General features: G+C 40.3%; 2 protein-coding genes across 4 annotated transcripts; one reads left to right on the top strand and one right to left on the bottom strand.

Moving 5' to 3' along the window:
* Positions 1-2,435: 2,435 nt before the first annotated feature.
* Pus7 (pseudouridine synthase 7) lies at positions 2,436-16,370 on the bottom strand. Of its 2 annotated transcripts, none has more exons than XM_065476356.1 (14): positions 16,252-16,370; positions 15,832-16,033; positions 15,695-15,777; positions 15,508-15,626; positions 15,324-15,453; positions 15,162-15,270; positions 14,894-15,100; positions 14,680-14,833; positions 14,426-14,620; positions 14,213-14,375; positions 13,960-14,161; positions 13,759-13,907; positions 13,442-13,616; positions 2,436-2,663 (listed from the first exon to the last, which is right to left on the bottom strand). In XM_065476356.1, exons 2-14 carry the CDS (start codon positions 16,008-16,010, stop codon positions 2,606-2,608), a joined length of 1,923 nt encoding a protein of 640 aa, XP_065332428.1. In that variant the 5' UTR covers positions 16,011-16,033; positions 16,252-16,370; the 3' UTR covers positions 2,436-2,605. The 2 variants fall into 2 exon arrangements, with proteins under 2 accessions (XP_065332428.1, XP_065332420.1); XM_065476348.1 differs by having other exon boundaries at positions 2,438-2,663; positions 13,960-14,164.
* On the top strand, positions 7,019-13,398 carry LOC135934510 (proteoglycan 4-like). Of its 2 annotated transcripts, XM_065476328.1 has the most exons (11): positions 7,019-7,165; positions 7,962-8,493; positions 8,704-8,855; positions 8,902-8,968; positions 9,024-9,202; positions 9,333-9,678; positions 11,061-11,318; positions 11,382-11,582; positions 11,638-11,909; positions 12,771-12,860; positions 12,914-13,398. In XM_065476328.1, exons 2-11 carry the CDS (start codon positions 8,002-8,004, stop codon positions 12,996-12,998), a joined length of 2,142 nt encoding a protein of 713 aa, XP_065332400.1. In that variant the 5' UTR covers positions 7,019-7,165; positions 7,962-8,001; the 3' UTR covers positions 12,999-13,398. The 2 variants fall into 2 exon arrangements, with proteins under 2 accessions (XP_065332400.1, XP_065332408.1); XM_065476336.1 differs by lacking the exons at positions 12,771-12,860; positions 12,914-13,398 and adding an exon at positions 12,430-12,563.
* Positions 16,371-16,441: the final 71 nt, after the last annotated feature.

The following is a 16,441-nucleotide window of genomic DNA, read 5'->3' as shown; positions in this document are numbered from 1 at the left end:
GCGTAATCGCTTAATTGTGGCCAAGGCCCGCCTCTATCAGCACATTTATTGGCTGCCACACCGACCGAGGGAGGGTTCCAGGCACTCCAATAAAAAAGTCACTTTGCATCAAACTTAACTGCAAAGCTCTCCTGCTTATTTTTTATTGTTCTTGAAGTCTTCATTTACTGACCTGACAGAGGGCTTCGGCTGCTCCCTTCGCACCATGAAAAGGAGCGGCTCCGACGACCTGGCCGAATCGCAGCTCAGCACAAGGGCTCGTGCGTTCAGTGTTGACGCACTTTTGCAGAAATGCACGCAAAACTCAGGTGAGCGCTCTAGGCTGTTTTAAATTTAAAAAAAAATATTCGCCTTTTCTGTGACCAGTACAAAAAATTATTGAGCATTGGATATAGATACTGAAACTTCTGAATGCACTGAATTCGAGAAAAGTGGAAAATAGAGATCTTACCTAAGCTTCTCGCAACCAAACGTTATTGAATTAACACTATGACAATGTAGGTTTGCTTGTTTCTTACTTTGAGAAGTATTTTGACAGCCAAAAAGTGTCTGAGTATATTTAAAATATTTGGTTTTTCCATTAGTTCTCACTAATGAAGTTTAGAATCACTCAATTCACCGTTGCCGTGGTGCTAATAGTTATACCAAGTTGAACGCACTATTTAAATTATTTGTCGATGTAAATGCGAATATCTTAAGATCAAAATGCTGCGATTAAAAAGCTAAGAAATAATTGTAATTTTATCATTGATTGCCCCATTAAAACACTTGACAATTAGAGATAGAATTGTTCCAAATGCACATCTGCCTTTAAATCAAAAGCAGCGAAAAATTTGCTTTTGTTACGAAATTTCAAAAGTAAAAATTTGGGAGTTCTGACAAAACTTTTTTCTATGCTGCGAACGACAAATTTATTTCCTGGCAAAAATGAAAATCCTTGTGTATTCGAGATAAGAAACATAATTATGCTTGTTTATTCTTGCAATAGTCAATACTCACCAAATCATCGAATGATCAAAACAAAAATGAATATGCAAGAGTGGGCGATTAGAACGAACAAAATAATGAAAAACTATCATTTACAAGGGTAGATTAATTTCGCCTTACGCTTAGCCACAAAAGTTCATAAGTTTGTGTGATAAGTGGGAATTGAGAGCTTGTCAAATTTTTGTGGACATTTACACTTCAAAACTATTAGTTTTGTGCCTTTCATGCAGAAGAGATTACGATAACCTGCCATAAAAATTAAATGTTTCGCTTTAAGCGCAAAAATTAAATTAATTCACAAAAACTTTTATCTTATTTATCTTTTTCAAAAGCTATGACCGTGCGTGTGATATAGCTGGCCATAATTAATAAAATAGCTTATTGTGAACCAATAAATTAGACGAGGTTTTAAAGTCTTTAAATTTTAATGATTCCTATTAAAAATCACTTTTGCACGTGTATATTTTCTTTCTTAGAGCACTCAAACGAGATATAATCGAACATCATCAAGTTCGTTCCTATTAAAACAATCAAGAAAGGCCTTAAATAGCAATCGGGCGAAATTCTCAATAGATCGCGAACATCCTACAATCGGCATCTCTCAGCGGCTCTTTTAAATTAAATTTTAATGAAATTGTTATCACTTGCGCGGCCACTTGAGCGATATCAATCAGCAGCTCATTAGCAGTGATTATGATTTTTCGCATCACTTTCAAAGCTTGAGAAAAAAGCCGACGTCTGCAATATCACGGCGACTCGAATTCGTTCTTTGTGTGAAAGGTGTGAGTGAGTCGCACCTAGACCGACGAAAGAGCCGCGCGCTTATCAACCCGATTCGAGTGTTTGAAAGCGCGGAGATATCAATGGCGGAATCACTCTTTGATCGCCGAAGTGATGATTTTAGTACTCTTACTCTCTCAATCACGTCAAGCAAACATTGGAACGCAAACACTTCGATTCCATCCGATTTTTCTGTCACCCTCGATGCTGTGAAATTCTAACAGCTATATAGGAGCGGCTCAAGAAGAGCACAAATAAAAAAGCGGTAGAAATCAACCAAGAATTTTCAGCTCTGAAGTTATATCTCATTCGGTTTTATTTTAATTGTTTATGAGCTCGTGAGAAAAAATAAATCGCCGCCAAACAAATTGATAAGAGCATTTCAAATCAGTTTTGACAAAATGATCTCGACTCGTTATTTTTTAGCGCGAGGTTGTTGATGGTAATGCACAGCAGTTTATGATAAGCTCAAGACTACTTGAAATTAAAACTCAATTACGCACCTAATGAAAAAAGTACCAAGTGGGCAGACTCTTTTAAAATCGCCGCACTCGCTTTATCTCTGCATTGAAAGTAAACTCAAGTACTTTTCAAATGTTCTGACAGTGCACGCACGGATTTGCATTTTGTATGATAGCATTCAAGAGTGAAATTGACTTAAGATGCAAACAAAGTTTATCCATAAAATCAATTTATTTCCTAATTGATGAAACAACATAATTACATAATATATGAGAATGGATTTTCCATTTCAGGCACCAAAAGCCAGGAGGAAAAATTGGAGAAAGATCAGCAAGACAGATTACCTGGACCAGCTGACATTAAAGTCGAGTTGTGCTCAAAGGAGTTGTGGAGGAAGTTTCACGCCCTCGACACTGAGATGATCATCACCAAAGCTGGAAGGTAAATTGAGTGTCAAAAATGGATTACCAACGCATTTGCAAAATAAAATATTTATTTTGTAGCACTTCAAAGCAAAAAATCGTTATCTAAATAAGCCCTTCAGTTTCGCCCAGATGTTTAAATATAATCGAACTACTAAATGAAATTTTGCATGTGTTTTCCTGTTCCATAGGTTCGGTGTTCATCCTACATGATCGAAATATAAAACGCCGGTATCACAGTGTTTGATCGAATATTCCTTTGTGTTGAGGCGATCGAATTTATTTTGTGCGGAGGCTCGAGCAACTCCTCTTTGAATGAATAATGGAGTGTTCAGCTTAAAGCGTGACTATTTGGCGTAATTAATGAGCTATAATTATATGGATGGGCCGGAAAGCGTCAATAGCACAAGGTGTACAGAATTTATGGCCGATCAGGGAATATATTGGACGCATTAAAAGCACGCGTACGTGTTAAATCCAGCATTCGCGATTCACAGCAAGATTTCTTGTAATCAAAATTCAAAGGTGTCAGGGTAAAAAAGGTGTCAAAACTTTATTAATAATTTGAAGGATGAAATATGAAACATAAATTTCAATTTAGTTTGTATTACGTTGGATTTGATAGTCCTGGACAAAAAAAAATTAAATTTAAAAGTCACTCGACGTCGTGAGAAAAAAATTATACGATATTCGCCCTTTCTACACTCAGATATAAAATTTTGCTGTGGCATTCAAAACACCGACATTGTGGTGAGCTAAACATCAGACAAATCTGCTTTTTGCGGCCGACAAGCAATTTGACAGATGCTGTTAGCTTCTGAGGGGTTGAACCGACAAAATAACTGAGAAACCAACAAACAATAAATTAATCGTTTGGCTCAGCAGCGGGGAAATAAACGCGATGTTTGAGTTTCTCACACGTGATACCTGTTAGTGGCAGTTTTTCCTATGCGGCGTCGGCCGACCGTCGATGAGGGCAATTAGGTGAGCCAACTAACCAAGTGAAGGAGGGTGCCGATCGTGGCGCATTGAGGGGGCGGAATTGCTTTATTAACCACATCATCGCCACAAGTAACTAGTCAGGCCATTAAGAGAGGGTGGAGTTAATAACATCAAACAAAGGAAGCCATTAGCTGCGGCACCAAACGTGCAGCGAGAATTTTCAACTTTTAATTTATTCACACTGCACACACGGTCGGGTGGAGAATTCGTGAAGTAATTCAAACGAGGTCGTGGCACGGAAAAATTATTTCACACGGCGGAAATAAACTTTGGCAGTAAAAAAGTTTGTAATTAAATAAGAAAGAAAAGAAAAGACGGCGGATTGCTTTCTCAGAAGTTGTCTGACGAGGGTGGCATGACGAACTGCGGTGGAACTGACGGAATCAAACTCACTGGGCGGTCGTCCAAGAAGCATTTGCTCACAACAAGTCAACGGCCGCTCTTAAAAATAATGACCACTCCACTCGGCCGCATCAGCGGTTGTGAAAGTGAGGATTAACTCTGTTGCAGGACAAGTTGCTGAACAATAAATAAATAAGTCGAACTTTTGGTCACATTTACAATGTAAAATTGGCAAGATTTGTCTTTCAAATGGTAAAGTGAGGCAGGGAGCGAGCAAAATAATATAACATCTCAGTTAAGAATGACTTGACATTGATACAGTTCCATTTCAACTTAACATTTTTTTAGAAAGCTAAAAAATAAAACGTATTATTCCTTAGCATTAAAATTTTCCGATGAGTCTTATATATTTTAAACTCAAACCACACCCGCGGTCTTGTACTAAACCGTTTTAGCGCAAACATTCGATTTAAGTTGGCACCCACGCAACGCAAGAGGTCCCTTTTATTACCTGTGCATTTAGTTAGTCGACTTCACGGACCATTAAACAAAGGGGAGGATTGCCTTGTTATTGTACATTGTAAAAGCACCGGCGTTTACAGGGATCAATCATGACTGAATAACGTGTATTAGTTAGGTAATAATCATAACCACATCCTGTAGCGGCCGTTGAGAAAAGTGCTCTTTCAAATTGCTTCTGGCGCCGCAACAGCTGGGAAGGCGACGTGAATGAAGTTTATTTTTGTATTAATTTTGAATAATTTCTTGATGTACTGCCTCTTTCATTGTACTTTATTTCATTAAAATGAAGTAATCATCTAAATTATTTTTTTATGTTTCAGACGGATGTTTCCAACAGTTAAAATTCGAGTCCACAATCTTGACCCTGAGGCGAGCTACATAGTATTTTTGGACATCCTACCGGTGGACGACAAGAGATATAGATATGTTTACCACAGGTGAGAAGAACAGCTAACGTCAGCTAGTGGCTTTCTTTCGTCAACTTTCAGTATTTGAAACAAATGGAGGTGGCTCTTTCACCTATTCAGCTTTCGCCATTAGTCTAACGTCCCACTATGTTTTTGCCAACGCGCTGACGCAATCAGCGTGCTTATGTAAAATGAGCGTTAAGCTTTACAGCTCTATCTTCTTTACTTCAATTGATTGTTTCTATTCACGTTCCAACACGTCGAATTTGTACGAATTTGTAGTTTTCCCACCCTTAAAAATATTTACATTAATAAACTACCATCACGAATCACGTCCATATAGTTGCAAAACATTCATTGATGTTAAGTATTTTTGCGTTAACAAAGGGAAAATTCTTGGGATGCAAGACAAAAAAGCAGTTATTTTGATTGTCCACCTTAAATTCTAATTGCTCGGCACGTTGCACGTAGAGAAGGGGTGAATCAAATTCTATTTTACTCCTCGTCGCAGTTTATTAATGGCCCGGTCTTTAGCTAGAGACACTCAACATGAGTCAGAAAATCAACAAAAAAGCGAGCAAATCCTCAAAAATCTAAACATTATTTTGTGTTTCATTGCAGTTCGCAATGGACCGTAGCTGGGGCTGGCGACCCTCCACTACCTCGCAGCACATACATTCATCCAGATTCTCCCGCAACTGGACAGCTGTGGATGGCCCAGGGGGTTGTCAGTTTCGATAAACTCAAACTGACCAACAACAGAAGACCGATGGTCAGGGGACAAGTGAGTAAAACATATACACATAATTCATGATTTAATTGCTTACAATTGATTACTAATGTTGAGTAATTCGTTATTTTTGGAATTCAAGGTTTCTTTACACTCCATGCACAAGTATCAACCGCGAGTGCACATCCTCCGAACCACCGACTTGGATACACCAGCTGACGTCCAAGCACAAGCAGCTCTGCAAAGTCTAAAGAAGGGCATCATTCCAAACTCCGATCTCCACACATGTAACTTTCCCGAGACAAAATTCACAACGGTTACTGCTTATCAAAACCAGCAAGTGAGTTGATATTAAACAGCTTCATTGAATTATTGATTGGCACTGATTTTTCATGAGAGCTCATTATTGCAATCATTTTCAGATAACTCGTTTAAAAATAGCTAGCAATCCATTTGCTAAAGGATTCCGTGAAGCCTCAAAACCAACGAGGTAAGTACTTGCTGTTGGTTTGCATTCATTTTTAATCATGAATTTGCAGGAATTCCGACGAGTCGACCAGAGGGACCTACTCGGAAATGTACACAAACAATACCCTCTTCTGTCCTCCTGTTACTAGTTTGCATCAAGACTTCCGGTCCTACTCGTGGCCCCCACCGATTTCGCTGAATACCCCCATAAAATTTGTGATCCCACCGTCGCCAGCTCTGATGCCTTTCAGAGAAAACAGCTATTTCTCGGACCTGCTGCCTCCACATCAGGGGAACACACTTTTTCCGGTTGTAAATTTTATAAAACCGCTGGAAGCTTTGGACTTGTCATCGACTCTCAAATAATTTATTTTATAAGTGCACTGACTTTTAATGTGATTATATGTTTATGAAGTCGTGATTAATTAAAAGAAAAGCCTTCAAAGGTATTGAAACCTGTCTCTCTTTAGCTTTTGATTAGAACAAAATAATAAAATAATTTTAAATGTCAATATTTTTCCTTAATATAAATACTTAATAACGATAGTTGACCTCGTAAGTCAGACATCAAAATTCCCCAAAGGGATGTTTATGAACACGACTGAACTACACGTAAATAATACCTAGTCATGAAAAGTAAAATGAACATAAAATTTAAATAAAACGATCGTATGGGAACTCACGGAAAGTTTATGTCTTTTCTTCCTCATTATCAGCCTCATTACTATACGCTCTGTTAATTATGTGACAATGAGCCCTCTCGTCAAAAAATATAGTCCAACGACAGATATGACAGGGTGGTGCGGCAGCTTTGTGCGACGCCCGACGCGAAAAGTTTATAATTGGCACGGCAACCACCGTCTTATCTGCGCTTTGTGTCCTACAAGTGAGGGATTCTTGGCGCTTCTCTGTGGCGGCTCAAAGACTAAATTTGACTGGGGGGTGGTCCGTCGCGAGAGTGAGTGCTCTTAGTCCGCTCACCAGTGACTTCTGGTGATGATCTGGTGGTCCCTGCACTCTCCTTGACCGACGCACTCTCAGGGGTAAGTCACTCAGGGGACAGAGGTTCCCCTCATCAAGCAAATTATTTTTAAGAATACTGCTTTTGATTTGATTAGAGATTTAAACTTTTTTCGCTGGGTTGGAAACTTGACACCTGTGAGCCATGAGATGTTTTACGCATTTCATTGGGTTTTCCTATTTTTTTATAACGTCAGAGGTTAAAATATGCTCTCAAAGTCGTCACCAACATATTCATTCTTAAAATATCTTTTTTTTAAGTCACACGCTCTTTTGACACCGATATGAAATATTTTTGCGTGACAGGTCATTCATCAAGAGATAAATTATCTGTTTCCAGGTATATTTTTCTAAAAATCAAATGTATGAATGAAGAGTTTAACATAATTTGAGAGTTCTAAAACTTTAAGATTATGTCACCCAAGTGTCATTGGCATTATTGTTGAGAGGGGGTGAAATTGCGGTAACCATGCCGCTGGCGGGCATCGCCTCACAACTCGCCTTTCAAGAATAGCAAAGGCGATTCCGCTCAATCGCTACACGGCTGATCCAATAAAGCAACCTCCACGGCTATTTTCGTCACCGAGCGCGCTTTGTCGACGCAGCACAATGCTTTTGTGTGCCTAGATATCAATTTGATCCGAGCATCGTATTTAATAATGCTTCTTTCGTAATTAAGATATTATCAAATTAAGCAAAGGCACACCAGTCAAAATCATTTGTTGTCTAGTTTTCTACCCAATTAATTTAGAACTTAGAAGGTTATTGTTTTTTAATTTGAATAAAAATTGTAAACAATATTTTCTTTCATGTGCCTAGATTCATACTTTGAGATCTTGAAAGGTCTCCAAACCAACGCATGGCTGACGAGGAAGTTGCACAAATTACCGAACAAGCCTCCCAACTCCTATCCGAGCCCCAACCCGCTCCCGCCGAACCCACGGAGGCACCCCCTGCGGAACCCGCCCCCGAGCCTGCAGCCCAGCCACAACCAGAACCAGCCGCTCCTGCTGAACCTGCAGCTCCAATTGAACCTGCAGCCGAACCAGCTCCGGCCGTTCCCGCGGATGAAGCAGTTGTCCCAACAGCTGAGTGCGAAGCCCCCAAAGTGCAGGTTGCCCCAGAACCCCCAATGTTTAAGCCCATCATTGCTTCCCCGGTGCCTCACCACGCCGCCATTAAATCCTCACCCGTGCTGACCAACGGACTCACCAATGGATTCCCAACTGAACCCACGCCGGTTCCCATCTCTACGAACATCCAGATTACGCTAAACAAGGAGGAAGGCCAGAGCTGGGGCCTGAGACTTAATGGAGGACGCGAATTCGGACTTCCCCTCAGCGTTATCAGGGTGATTTTAGTAGCATTTGAAGACAAAAAATGCAAAAAATTTCATTAATAAAATGTTTTGTAATGATATGATAATTTTAAACAAGCGATAACGATAAATATAAATTGATTGCAATTAAAAATCGGGATGTGCAATTTTAAATCCAACCGAGCTTGTTGCAAACTGTTAAATATACATTGAACGCATTTATTTTAAATCCCAAAATTTCAGCTGCAAGCTGGAAGTCTAGCAGAACACCAGGGTATTAGAATTGGCGACATTGTTGAGGAAATCAACGGAATACGAGCATCCGAGATGACCCACAATGAAGCCCTGGAGGCAATTAAAAAGGCTGGCAACGCTTGCCTGTTCTCCCTACTCAGGTAAAGTTTGTAAGTCTTTTCCGCTAAGTAACTGACCCTCTTGAAGATCCGAGGCCAACACTGGCAAAGTTATGAAACCCTACAAGCCCATGGCTCAGCTCGATGATCTCACAGTACGTGTTGAAAAGTCATTTTTTGCAATTCCCATTAACGAGGTCATTAATTCAGGTTGCTCAGCCGAGCGGTACAAGACCAGCCTTGGCAACCCCCGTCGCTGCAGCCGCAACCAAGAGGCACGTGGCACTAGGCACCCTGAACATAGAAGAGGCGGAGACGTGCTTCACCGAGGAGGTAATCGCCGAGACCATGTCCGCGCACGCCGAGGTTGTTGTTGGTAACGCACTGGGGTAAGTACGTCCGTCCCCCGTACTGTGTAGACATATCGTCCTCGCCTGATCCACACGCACACACGAACACACTGTGATCATGTGTTTGGTCACTGATGCAAATTTTCAGCTTGCTCTAACCAAATTCTAGCGTTAACTTCCACAAATTCGAGCCGAGGTTCGAACATTTAGCCAACTCGGGAACTTACCAACTGCTTCTGGAGGAGGAACAGAAGAGAGGCAAAACCATGACCTTGCCAAAGACCTTGAAACCGCAGATAATCCCGCGCAAGCAGCCACCCAAACCACGTACCCCAGTGCCCCCACCAAAAGAGCCCACTCCACCCCCGGCACCCAAAGAACCGACACCACCACCTAAGGAGCCCACTCCTCCACCAAAAGAACCCACTCCTCCTCCTAAGGAGCCTACACCGCCTCCACAGGAGCCGACGCCTCCACCTCCAAAAGAGCCGACTCCAGAGCCAGAACCAGTTCCGGTAAGTATTTACGACTGTAAATTTAACGAATTGTGGAGTGAAAATCCGACTTGCGACTTTAGTGCGTATGTGGACGGTTTAATTGTGCGACGCGACAAAACGAAGAAAGAACAGTTCAGACTAGAGACGCGGTAGATGGCGTCAGTTGCATCGTCGATTGAGTTAATCGAAGTGCATTTTTGGCACCGCAATTGGCGTAAATATCGTAACTTTAGGGGGCCAAGGTTTGCCGAGGACACCACGCGAACTTGCGGGAGTGCAAGGGGAAGTTGCTTCACGTTCGCTCTCACATCTATACAATACACACTCGTGTGCGTTCAGGGGAAGGCAGCGATTCTATTTATGAAGTCAGATTGTTGGAATCTTTTGTAGTTTTGTGAGAGCGTTCGCCCGGTTCACAGGAGAGAGTTTGTTGCTGCGGTCGTTTGGTTTTTAATTCAGTGCGAAATGACGTCTGTGAGTAAACAATCCGATTCTGATTTTACAATGGTGACATTGGGCCGAAAAGCGAAATTCGCGTTTGAAATTGCTAATTGGTGTTCATGGCCAGACTACTACGTGCGATCTATTTTTAACATCGAATGAAAAAAAGTATCTACAGCAATTGTATAAAATTCACCTAAGTATGGTAAATTGGCACACGATCTAAACTATTGTTTTTAATAAAAAGCATAATTGAAATGAGTGCGTATTAATTTTATTAATTCAATTAGGCTTAAAAAATGCTCAAAATAAAATCGCAAAACAATGCTGTCGATTTTGCGAATTGTATATAAATCGCATAGTTGATTTAGTGTTAGCAAACTAGCGTAGGATCGGAATTAAAAAATTTGCGAAATTTAATCAAACACCCCCAAGCGGGCCGGGAATCCCGACGCAGAGCGCCACTTTGCTTCACAATAGTCGCGCCAAGTATTGAGGTGTGGTGAAATTTAGATTACACAACAGCGAGCGCGGGCACTTTACTTTTGCTTCGGCTGCCAAGAAATCTGTCTGCTGCACACGAGAGCTTCTGGGCTTTACTGCCCAACTGACAGTTAAAAAATCAAGGCGCTGAAGCACAAAAACAAGAAGAGGGTAAATGATATTGTCAGGTTTTTCGATTTTTTTAATGAATATTAAAAGCAGTTGAGTAAAATAAACTAAACTGATTTTTTAATAATTTTCTTGTCATTCGATGAAATCTAAAAGCAATGCTTTCATAGTCTCGAGGTAGATAGACTAACCGTTCGGCAGTCAAGCTCTGCAGGTTGCGTTCTGGGATGGGCAGGGGCTCGCTGCCGGCGCGAAAGTGAAAGAGCGGGTGTCTTTAATTGCGTCATTAAGATCGAATCTGCGGCGATAAAATTAGAATTGAAATAACAAAGAGGCGTTATTTTTAGGTTGAGGAACCTCAACAGCCGAAGCAGGAGGAAGCTCCTGTTCAAAACGGAACGACTGAACCACCAGTTGCCGTGAGCAACGCCGTCAATGGGGATGACCCAGAACTGGTGGCAATCGAGAAGGCTGCACAGCAGCCGGCTGCTCAGGTAGTCTCACCTCCACCATCGAATCAGTATTTCCAGCAACAACACCAGCTAACCAAGCGGCAGAAGGAGCTGCTCGAGTATCAACTGAAGCACAAGATGCACTTGGAAGAGGTACGCAATCTAAAATTTAATTTGGCAAGTGCGTTGTGAGTGACGCTCGATTTCACCGAGCAGTGCAGAAGAAGGATCAACAAGGCACAGAAGACCATTTACGCGCCAACTATCACCCTTCCTCGCCTAGAAGAGGACGAATTTGGAAAAATCTATGAGCTGCCAAAGGCTGGATCCAGGTATCGCCCTAGCTTGCCACTCACCCCCATCGCTTTCCAGGGAAATGCTTTCCCGACCAAGGAAGAGGCGTTCAAACCATTTGAGGTTAGTTGATTTAATGACAATAAAGGAAAGAAAATTTACATCAAAAACTCTCCAGGTGAAACCGGCCCCAATTTTCCACCCTTGCACTGGGCCAAAGCCTCTGGCCAAGCCTGCCTGCGCTGTGCAGTGCGTAATTCCCATGAAGTGGACTGCACCTAGCAAGTTGATCAACGGACTGCCTTACAAGTACACGCCTACAGTGCACCAGCCCAACAGCGCGGATCAGGGCAACCAAGAGTTCTTGCCACCCCCTCAGCAAAAGCCCCCTAGAGAGCCCCAAAGGCCGGTGGCTCACCCTTTGCAGCCGGTGCCAGAACCACCTTATAGGTATACAAATTGAAAGTTCACTTTTTGAAACACGGCATACTGGCACTGTGAATTTGCTGCGTGGAAAAGGTGTCTATTTTTAAATGACTTTCTAATTTACGACTGATCGGCAAATCAAAAAAAGGTTCAAAGTTCTAGTAACGATGACTGAAATAGAAATAGCCTGGCGACGATCCAGAATCCAAACACTTTCTAGTAAAACTTCACTTCCCATGCAAATTCGCAAGCAGCTGTTAAATGATGAACGCAAAATGCTGGTGTTTCTGATTATGTCTAATTTTGTAGGCGATTTTCATACTTTGTGTTTGATGTTTTTGAATTTTACACTACATTTTATGTATTCATATTTTGATGTGACCTCTACCCCACCTCTGCTATGATGTAGATTGTTGTTCTGTCCTGTGTTTTTCCAATCTACGCTAGACATAAAAACGTACACATTTCTCCAAATCCCAAAAACTGACTCATCTCCTCAAGTTCACGGGGACCCACACTAAACAAGAGTTTGTTCCTTTTTTAGGTTTTCCCTGAACGTTCTCAAGGAACAACATCCTCAACCTAGCCCCTTGGGCCCAGCACTCTAAATAAATGAATATTTATTTTTCTACATTGTTATATTGAAAAGGCTATTAAAGTGATTCCACATTGAGTACATTCTCTTGCATGAAAACCTTCATTTGGCAACTCCTGTTTCTCCCTGTTAAGAATTTTAGAATTTACACCCCTATACTTAGTTCCAAGGTAGAAGTTTAAAATTAAGCAGGTGAGTCCCAAGTTTTTGTACTTGTAAATTCGTTAAATCAAATTAGAAATTCAAAATTCCGGCTGGGCACTTAGGGGCTAACACCGAGAAACTTTCAGGACACATTCTCCTGCACCACAATTGTCGGAAGACGAAATTGCCGAGATGATGAGCGCAAGTGCTGAAGTAATTGTTGGCCACACGTTAGGGTATTGACAGGAAACACGCTAAATATCAGTATCTCATTTGTTGCACTTTGCAGAGTTAACTTCCAGAAGTTTACTCCTGGATTTGAACACCTTAAAAACTCGGAAGTATATCGCTTGGTACACGGTTTGGAGGATTAAACTACACAACACAAATGGGAATATTACTTAATGTTTAATTTTACTTGATATTGCACAAAGCAGAAAATGTTGTAATTTACCTTCTCTGTGTTGCTGTTTTTAAGTTGTGTAATACTAATTAAATGTATTTGCAATGACGTTTGGCAACTCAATGTTTGTGAAATAGAATCAGATAAAACGGTTCCACCATAAGAAATTTTGTGATGTACATTTTTAACACCAACTACCTTTTGAAATGAAATGTTATATCCCGCAAATGAAGGATTTCCTGTTAGTGAAATACATTTTTGCCCTCCTTCACAAATAATTAATGTACTTTGTGTTGCTTAATCCATATAAGGATGAAAATAATGTTAAGAAAGCAAAATAGAGTTTAATAAACAATTTAAACAATTGATAATCCTTTCGTCTTTCACTAATTACAACAAAAAAGTGTCTCCTACCTCTCTCCATCGTCCTTGGCCGCAGCAGCAACAGCAGAATCCTTGTCTTCTAGAGGGTTCAGAGCTTTCTGGCTGTGTGTGCTTGTGTCCATTTTCAACACCTCCCTCAGAGCCATTGTAGCATAAACGGAAGATGGCAAGCAGAAGTCCAACACAAGTGCTTTGTATTTCCCCTCTACAACAAAATTACCAAAACTAAAAATGGATTCAAACTTAAAAAGTGCTGAGTATTTTTTTCAATCAATTAGGTATAAAAAAGTTGGATAACACTGGGAAAAGACAACATTAATAATGCGAAATTTTAAATGCAAAATTACCTGAACATTTCACTATTTCCTTTTTGTCAAGTATATCCAGATCAGAGAGCACAAGTGGCTCAGCTACATTGTCATACTGCACTACTTTCCAGCTCACATTCTTTGGCAAACATGCCACTTTCCGATAAGCACCACCCATGCTGTACTTTCTAAAATAATGAACAGTTAGTGCTTAATTTTGAAACTGGTCACGCCATATACCTGACATTTTGCTTCATCGAATCAATTGTCAAACCATCTTTTTCAAACAGTTCATTGAACCACTCTAAACACTTGTTTTCTGGATATTTGACATTGAAGCCTGGCAAAGGAAGGACAACATCAAAGATGGAATGCTTTTCCAAATCATCAGCTGTAATTGGAAGCACGTTTGGCAGTTTTGATGGCTCCTGTTTTGGACATTCTTCTAAACAAGGCAGTGAGTTGATATTTTGGAAATTGATAATTCACTAACCAGTTAGGTCGCATTCACTCTCTTCTATCTTGCTTCCATTGGCAAGCACAAGGTCTCCTACTACTGGCTTGAAGCCATACTCCTTGATCCTTCTTGAGAGAACGTGATTCCAAATGTAGCTCTGGTAAGAGTGCAAGTAAAGGAGTCGAGTATTTCTTGGAATCTAAAGTCAAAAATAGCTATTTGCAGACGACACACTTGGAGCTCACTCACCGACTCTAGAGCATTGACCAAGTCATTCTTGTGGTTTTCTTTCAGGCCTCTCAAGAGCTGAGCTTCAACAGACGTTTTTCTCGTCAATTGTTGAAATGCAGCGTCAGCGTCTTTTGTTTCCAGCCATATTTCTCGGGCTTTTGCCATGTCTGGATAATCAAAGCCATCTCTTGGCTTCAGAATCAAATCAACCGCCTGAACATTGTCCAAATTTGGAATAATCAATATTAAAAGCCACATTAAAAATGTATTACCTCTTGCCAATTTCCAGTAACAAGAGCTTTTCCAACTTGATAGGTTGGAACTGATTGAGTTCCGAATCTTTGCAGTCCAAAGTAGTTCAGGAATCCATTTTCTAGCAAAGAATTCATAACCGGCTCAATTTGCTCATCAGAAGCAGAAACGTTCCTTTTGCAAGAAAAATATTTCACAATACAACCGTTAAAATGTTTATGAAATATATTTTACCTGAGAACGATTTGGAATCTGTTTCCATTCAACATTCCCAGCTGCAGAGGTTTTGTACAGAACTTGAACCCATCGACTTTCATGCCTCTCAGAGATTTGACAGCATTAAATATTCTGCTGGGCTTCACATTCATCACGCTCATCTTTTGACAAGTCTTTGCTCGCTTGTCCTTGGTGCCAGCAAAATTTATTGAGCCAGGACGCAGACTGAAGGGAGGCAAGTAAATTTTATGGGCCTTCTTTAAGTTTAGTATAAGATTAAATTTACTGTAGATTCCGTGCGATCAGATTAGCAGCTTCCATGGTGTCGGTGTTCTCTTTGTAGAGTGTGAAATGCACATAACGATTCTTGTTATTGTAATAAGTCCTCCTGGTGTCTTAATATGTCAAAGTTTTATAAATTAGATTTCAACTCTTATAAAAAATTTACCTGTTTTAAATATCACTGTGATAAATTTTTTGTCACCCATGTCTTTTGTATTGGCAGTTAGCTCATTTTTGTAAACCTTCTTGATTGATTCATGGATTTGCCTCCTCTCATCTTTGCTTTTTGTAGAGACCTGAAGAAATAATAAGCATGTAGGTTCACACCAAAAATATGAAGCTGAACTCACATCTATGTCAACTGAACCACTCTTAGTATCTGCTAATGTTTTGAGAGCTTCCCAATCATCTTTAGAAATGACATCTGTGAAATCGTCATTGCTAACGAAGTCTGACTGATCAAATGGTTCTAAATAAAAAATTTGAGTTTGAAAAAAGTTTGCAAATAATTAATCTGGCATATAAAAACGTAGGTACCATCTAGAATTGTTGGGTTCGTGTCAGTCAGATGTATCTCTTGATCATCCAAATCAATTTCGTTGACTAGAAAGTCAGAAAAACTAAATTGTTTCAAGGTTAATAAAAATTCCGAAATTCCACAAAATACATCTTACCGCTGTTTGATGATTCCAGAAAATCCAGGGCAATCACTGACGTATTCAGTCACTCCAACATCCACCTCTTTCAATTTGAGTTGAGCATGCTCTTCACCTTTGGGCCTTTTATTTGAATGACCAAGGTTTTGATGTTCGATTTTTCTCTTTTGGTGAAATTTTCCTCTTCTGTTGCTCATCTTGGTACACGTACCTGCTAGGGCTAAGACCAAAACAAAAGTATGTATTATGTGAGCATGATATATGAATGTATTATGTATATTACATATACATACATACGTTTGTATATGTATATTGAAAACCGTGAAAAGAAACTATAATCCTTTTTAATTTGTTGTGTAAAATAAACCCTTTATATCTACACCTTGCAATATTCACAATAATTTCAACTCTATCTACATTTATAAATATATAACTCACAAATCGCGGCTCAGCAGTCAAGACAACACAGACAGAACCTGGACAGAACAGCAATACCTCAAAATGAAAATAAACAAAATGTAAACAAACACACGTGAGGGGTGTGCTGTGTGCGCGACGATGATCGATGATTTCCGACTGCAGCGTCCACTCGGTCCACTCCCCCGTGAAGTCATCTCTCGACTCTCCT

The sequence above is a fragment of the Cloeon dipterum genome, chromosome 1 (genome assembly GCF_949628265.1).
Source record: "Cloeon dipterum chromosome 1, ieCloDipt1.1, whole genome shotgun sequence".
Lineage (NCBI taxonomy): Eukaryota > Metazoa > Arthropoda > Insecta > Ephemeroptera > Baetidae > Cloeon > Cloeon dipterum.
Note: the sequence above shows the minus strand (reverse complement) of the source record. Positions and strands in the feature narration are given on the sequence as shown.